The sequence below is a fragment of the Photinus pyralis genome, unplaced genomic scaffold (genome assembly GCF_008802855.1).
Source record: "Photinus pyralis isolate 1611_PpyrPB1 unplaced genomic scaffold, Ppyr1.3 Ppyr1.4_LG5, whole genome shotgun sequence".
Taxonomy (NCBI): domain Eukaryota; kingdom Metazoa; phylum Arthropoda; class Insecta; order Coleoptera; family Lampyridae; genus Photinus; species Photinus pyralis.
Window position 1 is genome coordinate 18,619,045 of NW_022170596.1, and position 12,025 is coordinate 18,631,069.

The following is a 12,025-nucleotide window of genomic DNA, read 5'->3' on the forward strand; positions in this document are numbered from 1 at the left end:
GTAATTTATTAGCGATAAGAATGCGTTTTTAATGGGCAAAAACTCCGTGTTTTTCTTAGAAAATTATTATCTGAGATAAGAGAATTCGGCGTAAAAATTTGGCTAGGTGACATAAGGAGGGACAAGAAACTGATGCGGGATTGGCTGTTCGTGTTGCTAGTGTCCGATAATTGGAGGAAAATATTCGAATTTTGGAAACTACGAGAGGGACTTTAGAAAATTCTGAACTTGGTATAAGAAGAGCGCCTTTTGTCAATTTCGAGGCCAGGGTACTGTTCGTTGACAACTTAGAAGATGCGAGTCTAAGTTTCGTGGCAAGTTTGTTTGTTTAAGCGTACACAAAGGTTCTTCATAATTTGGATAAAGTTTGTTGTTTGGTCAAGTAAAGTTCATACAACGTTTGAGTCAAGCTTTACTATACTATATCCGATACGTTTGATGCCTTTACTAGAAGCATCTCTGGTAAAAATTTCAACCAAATACATAATTAATAAAAAATCGTCAAGATTTTTTTGGCTCAGGGCTATCGAATGCAACAAACTAAGTGTATTGAAAACTGTAGGAGTAGTTGCTACCCTGGGACGACCAGACGGACGGAGAAACTTGTCATAATAGCTCCTTTCAATATGAGTCGGAAATTGCGCTAAGAATAAGCATAGAATCCACTAAGCAGGAGACTTTATTATGAAGAAAGGTTTTCGCTGCACTAAATTTTGTACGATTGCGCAAAAAAAATTCTTTTGAACTTTCCCCCTCCAATTCGATCAAACTATATGGGGTAGTTACAATGTCCAGTTGACTTATGTGATCTGTGGTGCGGTGTAGTGTAGTGTTAACCCTTTATCACCTTTTATCAGAAATAGAAGTTAATACAGTTTTTCCCTTAAAATAATTAGGTGAATGAGTTAAAAAGGTATGAACGAATTTTGTTTCCTTTCTCACGTATCAGATCTAATTATTTACATAAAATCATGTTCATGTAAATGTCTGGGATCTAATTCTAATTTGCTTTTACACTGTATAGTCCTATCCGGTGTCTACACTTAGCAATATGACCGTGGAGGTAACATCGAAACAGATTCAAGACTTGCGAACGAATTTTTTGAAAGAGCTCGAAAATCGAGGGGAATGTTCAGGTGAGGTGGATTACTTTCATGTTCGCATTTAGAGTAAGTGCAAATCCTACAGTGCATCCAGACGATTTGGAGCGCATTAAATCCGGAGACGAATGGTTGCAAAGATTCCTCTTGCATCATGATGCGCGTGAAAAGGAAGCCTACGATATGTTATGGGAAGCAGTGGTATGGCGAAAGGAATTTAAAACAAATGGTATGATTATTTAATTTCTTAGTGTAAATATTGGATTATGTAATTTGAGTTTTTGCAGTGTAGAAAAAATGAATAGCTGTTTTTAAAGGAATTTGACCTTTGGCCTTCAATTATTGATTATTTTTAGAGGATCTTTTTTGATTAGATATTGTTTGTCAGTGTAGATTTCGATGATTTAGAAGTGGCAAAGGCTACTAAGTTTTTTCATTTCTAAAACAGTTGAATTTTGTTTCAGAAATAAATGAGTCAAATGTAAATTTGGATTTTTTAAAAGAAGGCATCTTTTTTTACCATGGCCGAGACAAAGAGGGATGTTTGTTGTTCATTTTCAAAGCAAAGAAGCACGTCAAGGGGCAGTACGACTTTGAAGACGTTAAACGGGCCGTTATTTATTGGCTCGAACGAATGGAAAGGTAAATAAAGTACGTCTGCTCTGCATCCAACGCTTGACTATGTGGCAAGTGCCGCCAACACTGTTCGTTGGATGCAGTTTAGCTCTAGAAATCGTATTCAGCTATAATTAATGTTCTGTTTAGGTATGATAAAGGAAAACCGGTTTCTCTGTTTTTTGATATGGAGGGATGCGGTGTATCTACTGTCGATATGGACATAATCAAGTATATTATACACGTATTTAAAAATTACTATCCAAATTTTCTAAACTACATTATTATTTTGGAAATGGCATGGATATTAAATGGTGAGTATTTGGTTCATAATTGGAAGAACCTCATTTGAAACCTTATACATTGTGTCCAAGATAAGAATCTCTTATCTCGAAAACCACAGTATGGCACAGAACAAAAAACAAAAGTTGGAAAGAGTTTGGTTTCAAACAGGATGGTGCACCCGCGCACAAGCCCTATTCGTGCGAGAAAACCTATCGGACAACTTTTCCATTTTCCAGGAAATTTGTCAGATTGGTTTTCTGTGCGTGATAATATCTCATCGCGGAACTTTTCCCTTATTTGACCATCATCGTATCTTCAATGGTTTTCGAGGTACTCATGAAAGTAGACATCCTTATCTTGGACACAGATTATAAGGTGTATGTAATTAAAATGTGGATTACCATTTGTCAGTACTGTGTCATTACAATATGGCTAAATTAATTTCAGTTGATAAAATACCCTTTTAAAGAATTTTGCATAAAAACCACAATAAATAAACCGATACAACGAAATATCGAAGGATCCTCAGTGTTACAATCACTTTTAACGACAATTAATTTTAATCTTACAAACTACATTTTATAGTTAACAAAAACGAATCAAATTCATTTCTTGGGCATTGAGATGATGCTCTTGGTCTTTTTCCCAACGATCTTGGTGCATAAATAACAATTTTGATATGTATGATAGTTTTCCCTGATTGCTGTCGGGTTTTCTTCTAATGCGCCCGTTTTTACCACAGCCCCAACATTGCAGTCCATTACTGCTCCACTAATCTTTTCATCACGTCTTCTATATTTTCGTTCTTTTTTTACGAATGGTGTGCATACGAGCATTACCACGAAACATTTTCTTTGCAGGCATATTGTCGAAGGCATATCATATTTCAAGAACAGAATGTGTTGCATCCTTATCTCTAATCTTTTATCGACTTGATGGCGCCCCGATGTCTGGGAAACTCGCTACGGTACGTAAAATATCTCTTGCATCTCCACATAAGGCAAGTATTGTATCAAAAACGTTGCCTTCTCTCCCACTGTCTACTGATTTGTGACTGCAGCTGTGTCAAACTGTCTCAATTAGATAGGCCACGTGATTTTCCATCAAATGCCGGTGGATTAACTCGCGCGTGTTGCTGTCGAGGTGTAAATACCACTGTACGTCCGACTTACGGTAGTTTATACCGGGTGATCCAATAAGACTGTTCCCCGGCCATATCTCGAGAATTGTTCGTCATATGACTTAGGGGTCAAAAAAATTATTGGGTAAATCGGTCATGGAGAATCGCTGGAAAATATTTTCAAGTTCTAAAAATGACCAACAGAGGGCGTAACTGCCATCTTAAATTTTAAAATTGCATTTTCTTTAAATTTCGCATAATAAACTAAAAAAATTTTTTCACATTTTTAAAGAGAACCAGTTTATCTATCATTTTCGTAAAAACAAAAACTCAGTTACACAGGTTCTACCCTTCATGGTATTGGTAAATTGGTCTGTACAAACTATAACTTCCCCGTGCGACTCGAGATCAGTGAGCGTCGGAGGCGGGGGGGGGCATTAATTTTATCTCTCATTGTATTCTAATTAATGGAAAGGAACCGTTTTCTACCAACTACTGCCCTTCTTTCGGTCCTCTAATCAAAGTACGGGAAGGAGGGGGAGGGGAGTGGAACAAGTTTTATCCTTCATGGTACTCTAATGAAAGGTCTCAACGAAAGGAATTAATTTCTACCAACCATAGCCCTCCTCCTCGACCTCTTGTCGGGACCGGGTATATTCCCTTATACCTCAAGAACGGATTGTCGGAAGAGGGTACTCACAAAGGGCGATTGAGACGTCTGCAAGAAATATATCCATTGGTGATGTCAAAACAAAAGCTATTTCGGTTAAAAAAATTGCGCTTTATCTGCACAAGAGTTGTGCACAATTTATACTTGTCATATAATAATGGGGAGACAGGTTAAGGTCTTAGGCATACCTTTTTGAGTTGGATACTCGGTTGGATATTAAAGGGTGTTGGTAGAAGAAACGGTTTTTTCGGAGCTTCTATTCTCTCCCCGTCCTTATTTTTACCTAATTATCAAGAGTTAAATTTTGCTATATATTTTGGTTTAATACTGGAATCCTTAGGTACTTGGATACGATTTCTGGGACTGATGGGGCATCAAATCACACTGTTTTAAGCATAAGCATTGCTCCCTACACTTTATATTCCCACCAGTTTTAGGTGCTCAACAAATATCACATGACCATATTTCATATTCATGCAATTACTATGTCTAAAGAAAGAAAAGATTATACTTATCATAAAAAGGCCCACATCAATAAATTTTCCATTATCACTGATTACTGTAAGAGCAAATCCGATCACAGGATTTTTAAGCTCTACTCTAATGAAAGGTCTCAACAAAAAAGTGTTTCATTTGCAACCCCCTCTAGTTCCTGTTAATGAGATTGTCATAATTCATGGAACTATGTCACTTGCAAATCTGCCAATTAAAAATAATTTATGCAAATGCGAAAAAAAATCTCAACTGAGAGTACTTCTACTTGATAGTGTAGTACAAAGTATGGAATATCTACGTATGTTGTATACACAAATTCATTAAAAAATGAGAGTACCATATTTTCTTGCTCATTAATGTTATGGGGTTTTTCTATAAGATCTCAAGCAATTTTAATTTGAATTTATATAATTTTTAAAATACTGACCGTTTTCTTTTTAGCTCTTTTTAAGGTAATTAAAACGATGCTTCCCGAAAAGGCGGTCGAACGAATAAAAATGATAAAAAAACCGGACCTAAAGTCATACGTGGATCCTGATCAGTCCTTAAAATGCTGGGGCGGTAATGACAATTACGTTTTCGTATTTGAGCCAGAAGAAAGAGAAGTTTCGCATAATACAACCATTATAAATAATAAAAAGGTAAATTTGGCAAACTGTTTTTTTAATATGTCATGTGCAGAGTGGGCAAAGTAGATGGTTTCTTCTTTAAAATAGGAGGCATGTCTCCAATTAGCCTCTGATAACTTATAACCAAGACAACTTTCTCTACCTGCAGAGAAGAAATTGTTTCCATAAAAAGCAACTACTTAGTGCCTATTCAATGATTTTTACCTTGTAAAAACCTTCACGGTTATTACAAGTTTGTGGATTCTAAAGAAAATGCACCCTGTACAGGGTGTTTTTTGGGAGCTTTAGTTAAACGTTTCTGGGAAAGTAAAATAGGTAGGTTTTTGAAAATGTGTACTTAGGAGTTTGAAGTTTCATAAATTTGGATCTCCATAGGGGCGGTCGTACGCAACTTAACTTTTTTTTAAGTACACTAAAAGAAATCCCTATTCATTCTCTACGCACTGATAACCATGCCATGCCATGACTACAACCGTTTTCAAGTAATCAATTATCAAGGTACCATCGTCTAAGGTACCATCTGCATCCGCCATTTTTTTTCTTAAAGTCAAAATAACTCTAAAACCATAAATGGCAGATATTGACATGCAGGTATCAAAAGAACTGAAATTTCACGTAGAATCCAAGAATGCAATAAAAAATAGGGGTCGCCATTTAAAATAACGAACTTACTATCTACTTCCGGTGTTTCCGGAAGTGCGGCCATTTTGAAAATATTTTACATCGATTCGGCCTTCAGAGTAACTCCTAAGTACAAATTTTTAAAAACCTACCTATTTTACTTTCCCAGAAACGTTTAACTAAAGCTCCCAAAAAAACACCCTGTATACAATAGTGACAGGGTAAAATTGTCAGTAGCCAAAACAACATAATTTCCGTACTTATGAAGATGGATATATACGATCACGTTAGAAAATGCTATTCTCAACTGGTTATAGATTCCTTGTGAATGTAGATATCGAAGTAAAACTTTACTGTGTTCTAGGTACATTTCGCCGATGGATCTCCGAATACGGAAACCTCTACGAGTTACGCCGACCAATCGGAGAGTACGTGGTTAACATGCGAATTAGCGAGAACTAATGAATTATTTCAGGCGGCGGAAGCGCTTTAAAAGTAACGCCGGCCAGTATAATAACTTTCGTTAAAGAAGGTACCGAGCTTGTTAGCACCTTGGAACTGCACAATACGGATAAGGAAATTATATTCTCGTACAAGGTGGGTGCGCGATTAATTGGCGTGGGCGTATATTGAAAAATTGCAGATGAAAACAACTTCGCCAGAGAAGTTTAGAGTTCGTCCAAGCGCCGGTTGCCTGCCTCCTGGCGGTTCGGCAACAGTTAGCGTAACTCTCTTACATGGATTTCAGTTGGGAGGACTGTCGAGGGATAAATTTCTTATAATGAGTATGCCTGTGGATAGTGTGGATCTCTCTCCTCAGGAATTAATAGAACTTTGGAAAGTAAGTGTGGTAATCACTGAGTACAGTGATCGAAATTTCCGGGAGTCTCATTCAACACTTTTATAGGGTATCTCTGTAATCAAAATAGTAATATAGGGCGTCTTTTTGGGTCAAACTTAAGATGGTAAAATCAAAATTCGAAAGCTTGCTCGCTTCCCTGTACCGGGTGACCCAATAAGACTGTTCCTTGGCTATATCTCGAGAAACGTTCATCATATGACTTAGGGGTAAAAAAAATTATTGGGTGATCGGTCATGAAGAATCGCTGGAAAATATTTTCAAGTTCTAAAAATGACCAACAGAGGACGTAACTGCCATCTTAAATTTTAAAATTGCATTTTCTTTTAATTTCGCATAATAAACAAAAAAATTTTTTTTTACATTTTTAAAGAGAACCAGTTTATCTATCACTTTCGTAAAAACAAATACTCCGTTATTTCAAAAACAATGATGGCGTGGGGCGTTCAATTGTTTTTGCAATAACCTGCTTTAACTTCTTAACCGTTTGGCCGATTTTAACAAATTTGGTATGGTTGAAAAGAGCATTCCTTGGGCAATGAGAATCAACCCAAAATATAGTTAATTAGTTGAATCCTTCTCCGTTAGGTGGTCAGTTTTGACACTATGACCCAAAATCCTAAAAAAATCAAATGGAATGATATGACTTTTTCTTTATAAAAAAGTAGTTAAAAAACATCCAAAGAGGCCAGTCAAAACCGTTTTTCAAAATCTCGTTCCTAACTTGACTTTTTAAATGGAGCACCCTGTAGATATTAATCTAAAAAGATAACATTTTAATTTCTGTTTTCAAATATGTAAGACAAACAAATTGGACGATTCAAAATATTTAAAAATGTAATTTGGAACCTTTTTTGGATTTTTGAATCACTTGAATCTTTGTTGAATTTTTTGGATCACGCGAATCTTTTTTAATTATCCATATTTTCCAAAAGAGAATTTAACCTGCAAGACGTTCCATTTAAAAAGTGAGGTTGGTTCCGATAGCTTTTTTTACCTGGTTTCGTACACTTATGCCGAAAACCGCAAATTATTTAATACGCATTATAAAGAAACTTTGTTAAACAAGCTGTATGTTAAAGAAGATACAGAAAAATGGTTTATATGAATGTTCCTTCACAGCGATTGTAGAATAACCTGCCATTTTCAGAACAAGCATACAGAGTCAGATAACCTCATTTTTTAAATGGAGTTCTGTGTAGATGTTAATCTAAAAAGAGCATATTCAATTCTCTTCTCAAATATATAACACAGAAAATTGAAAGATGTAAGAATAAAAAAATTGGATTTGGATCATCCAAATCACTTGAACCTTATTTGAACTATTCAAAATCTGTTTTTTTTTTAATCGTTTGAATCTTTTTTTAATATCCGTAGTGTTATGGAGGATATTTTTGAACAGAGAATTAACATGCTGTCTTTTTAGTGTATTTTTTAATAATTAAAACAGATGTGCTATTGTTGACTCAAGATTAAAACAGTTTAAACATTTTTTGAAATCTTTTTTGGATTTTTTGAATCACTTTAATCATCTTTAATATCATCTAAAAATCTTGAAAAGAGAATTTAACATTAAAAAATACAGGATGTTCTAAGTTTGCCCCAAAAAGTTCACTTGACAACCTATGATAATTTACTGGCAGCATTAACACTTACTGAGATACCCTATAAAGCTCATGGTCATGGTGATTTAAAGACAAAGGTGAACAGGTTCTCATGGAACACCTTTTTATGAATTTATTCACATTACCTTCTTATATAAGCTTGTCAGCAACACCCTGTATGTAGTAGATTTATTTATTTGAGCTCCTTATTTGCCAACTCTTGGTCTAAGTTAGATGCCACTCCTCTTTAGTAGGTAAGGGCGCACTTTGATCTTGAGATCTGCGCATGCGCCAAGTACAAGGGCACTCGATTTGGTTCTTGTTTCTTTGACAGAAACAGAATGACTTTGAACGGACGTGATGCATGCACGGATCTCAAGGTCAAAGTGCGCTAGAATCGGCCAGGACTACGAGTGGTGCCTCTTAATTCTCTTGTTATACTGACAAGATAGCATGAGAGGAAGACTGTGTTCCATCTTAACCTAACACCTTGGTCCTTTTTGTGTATGACTTAATTACCATGGATTTTTTGCACAGAATACCTCAAACAAGAGCATATCTGAGCATCGATTGCGCTGCTCGCAAGGAGACCAGCTCGTCAAGAACGGCAGCGCCTTACCATCCCATACGCAGCTCGACGGCGACAAGCCTCAGTTAACACAAATTTCGAACAAATTACTGCAGCTGAGCAATTGCCAGTCGGAACTGCACATTGTAGTCAAACGCACGCAACAGCTGCAGTGGATTATGATGTTTCTTGTCGTTTGCTTAGGACTCCTTACGCTATATGTATTCAAGAATGCGGTGTACGATCGACCAGGATTCTGTTACAAGGACAGAAGGGACGAGGATGTCGATTTGTAAACATCGTGTTTGTTTAATAAAAAAAAAAACAGTGATTACTGGGTTTGGTGCTTGTTCTTGTAGATTGGGGGTACTGCCAGTTTGGTTTAAGTACCCACTTTGCGGTACATATCTATTTGCCATTTAGGTAACGAAATCATTTTCGGCGGATAACCTAAGGAATACAATCACACTAAAGACTGACCTAGTCTAGTCTGCATAATTCCTTGGGTATCACGTGTTTAGTCCGTCATATCATTCTGTTCGGCCATACAAGGGGAGCATAACTAATTTTCTTTGGCAGATTTGTTTGTATTACATTCCGGAAGTATTTTTATGTTTTGAAAGTTTATTATTTTTTGTTGTTATTTTCTGTAGTCTATGTGCATGCTGTGACCTTTCTTGTGTAGCGACTGCTGATTTGTAGCAGTTTGATAGAATGCGTGGGACCATCACTTGATCATCTAACAAACTGATTGGAAATGGTAGTCGCTTTACTCATATCTTATTAAAAAATGTTTTGTTAAATTTTTGTTTTTATTTTCACTAATCGTATTCTAAAGCGAATTAAGTCTGATTGACAATACTCTACATATTTTTTTCGCTGTGTATGGCTACCGGTGTAAAGGCACTAAGTAATCTGTGGACCAGTTTGTTTGCATCTTATTCCATGTTCATTTTAGGCAATTTATCATCTCCATACCTTATGCACATTGATTATTAAGGTCCACATTGTAAAAGAGGAATTAAATAATTAATAGCTACTGATACTAAACTAAATGCATATTTTGTTCATAACTTGTATTTTTTATATTTTTATAACAATGTATTTAGTAATATGTAAGATAGATTCTATTTTAGTTCGAGTATGCTTTACACGTTACTAAAAACAAAGCGTGTTAAATTTGTTCAGTAATTTAGAAACGACAATCACTTTTGTTAGCGCCCAATACAGCAAATGTGTAGTGTAGTAGTTTAAAAAAATGCATCGAGTTACTAATTGCCAAGATAATATGTTATTTACGTATAGGTGTTGTAGAACATAAACATATGTGTATTAGTGTTCGTATATCGTTGTTATAATTTTTTTAATTCAAAATTTGCTGTACCTGGAATTATGCTAGATTTTTATTTGAAAAGTCGTAGAAATACTGTTTAAGTTGCTGTTATTCCTACTTATAATGTTACCAATAATATTTATTATTAAAGTGCCTACACTAAACTTTTCTTTTGAGTATATATTTGACCTATATTAATAACCCAATAATTAATGAATCCGTAACAATAAATCACTAAATTGTATCCCATCTTTTTTTGTGCACTTCAAATATTAACAGATTCCATTTTGGCTTGCTGAAACTTTCTTGTAGCTATAGAAATGGAAATGGAGCCATGTTTTGAGAGGTTCCACCCTGTATATACAACTTAGACGATACATACATTTTGAGAGTTGGCAACCATGCAATTTCTAGGTGGGAAAAAGCTGCCTGCGCCATCTAAAAAGCACGAACGGGGGTTACGTTTGGTATCTTGTCTTGAATGGCGATCGTGAACGCGTCGCTCCATAAATGTTTGTTGTTATTTTGTGTTAATTAATGCAGGTATAATTTTTGCATTTCTTTATATCGTATTTATGTTTTGTATGCCAAATTTTATATTTTTTTGTGTTTGAATCTTTGAATGACATATGTGATACCGTTATGCTATTGTTTGTAATTGTTTTTGGTGTAATGCTTGCTTAATTTATGTTTATTGATGTTGATTACTTGGTCTTGTCCCTGAAGTAACATTCATATAATTTTATTTTAATATGTGGAAATTACTTTTCTTAGAAACTACTCTACCTCCCGTAGGGAGTTTTTTTTTTAATCTCAAAAGATGTGAAATAATTTCAAGTGGAAGCGTTCTAATTTTCATGTCTTATATCTCAAACCATTGTAATATACATACAATGCTCAAACTGTTTGAGCGTGAGTGCCTCAGTTTCATCTTTAATAAGGACCCTGTATAATAAGCTTAGCAACTGTATATGTACTGTGTATAAAGTAACACACGTGAACTTAGCATCACTTTTCACAGCGTTGAAATCCAGTAATAACCAAGTCGATGGACATTGGCTACCTCAATTCAATAGTTTTTTTAAATTAGACACCATTCAATAGTTTTTTTAAATTAGAACCATTGTAGGTACAAAAATGTTATAACCACGGTTGTATACACGTTATAACGAAATAATTACGAGTGGCGTGGTGTAACTCTTATTTTATTCAACAAATTCTGTTAGTCAGAAAGTAAGTAATGTCCTGGGTTGTACTGGGATCTCCCTCTGTATTGTGTAGGTATAGGTAATCAATATAGATTTTCAATAAACCAAAACAGACCTCCAATACATTTATTTATAGCAAATAACATTATTATTTTTAGGTATGGATGGAGATATTGACCCACTACTTATTAAAATCGAACCAAAACAAGAAGAAGAAATCCATTCCTTTCTTCAGGGACACATTTCAGTAAGCAACGAAGTTTTGGTGACAATAAAGGACGAAATTACTAATGGTGCACAGTGTTCTAAATCTTTTTATAATGCAACACAGCAACACTCTGACTTTAAACCTCCCCTTTTAACTAGGTGTGAAACAGTGTCTAAAGAGTTTAAATGTACTGATTGTGATTATGAGACAAGTTATAAAGGCAATTTCAAACGACACCTTTTAACACATAAAATGTCTAAGGATTTTAAATGTGCTAATTGTGATTATGGGACAAATGATAGCAGCTACTTTAAACAACATCTTTTAACACATAAAGTTTCTAAAGATTTTAAATGTGCTACTTGTGATTATGAGACAAATAATAAACCCCTCCTCAAACGACATCTTTTAAAGCATAAAGTTTCTAAAGATTTCAGATGTGCTACTTGTGATTATGAGACCCACAAGAAATATAACTTTAACAAACACCTTTTAACACATAAAATTTCTAAAGATATTAAATGTACTGCTTGTGATTATAGGACAAATAGTAAACACCTCCTCAAACAACATCTTTTGAAACATAAAGTTTCAAAGGGTTTTAAATGTGCTAATTGTGACTATGAGACAAATTTCAATTCTGCTCTTAGAAAGCACATTTTAAAACATAAAGTTCGTAAAGATCTTAAATGTGCTAGTTGTGATTATGG

The 12,025-nt window shown here is 35.0% G+C and overlaps 1 protein-coding gene across 1 annotated transcript; it reads left to right on the forward strand.

Annotated features, from left to right (window-relative positions):
- The first annotated feature begins 803 nt into the window (after positions 1-803).
- On the forward strand, positions 804-10,068 carry LOC116172050 (motile sperm domain-containing protein 2-like). Its single transcript, XM_031489153.1, has 10 exons — positions 804-913; positions 1,025-1,136; positions 1,189-1,329; positions 1,565-1,742; positions 1,866-2,029; positions 4,727-4,926; positions 5,900-5,963; positions 6,011-6,132; positions 6,179-6,376; positions 8,536-10,068. The coding sequence occupies exons 2-10, from the start codon at positions 1,052-1,054 to the stop codon at positions 8,860-8,862; spliced, it is 1,479 nt and encodes a 492-aa protein (XP_031345013.1). The 5' UTR covers positions 804-913; positions 1,025-1,051; the 3' UTR covers positions 8,863-10,068.
- Positions 10,069-12,025: the final 1,957 nt, after the last annotated feature.

Excerpts from the sequence above, each read along its gene's own strand:
- LOC116172050 (XM_031489153.1), top strand. The coding sequence starts at position 1,052 with ATGACCGTGGAGGTAACATCGAAACAGATTCAAGACTTGCGAACGAAT. Across the intron at positions 1,137-1,188 it reads AAATCGAGGGGAATGTTCAG|TGCATCCAGACGATTTGGAG; the intron begins GTGAGGTGGATT and ends CAAATCCTACAG. Across the intron at positions 2,030-4,726 it reads AATGGCATGGATATTAAATG|CTCTTTTTAAGGTAATTAAA; the intron begins GTGAGTATTTGG and ends TTTTCTTTTTAG.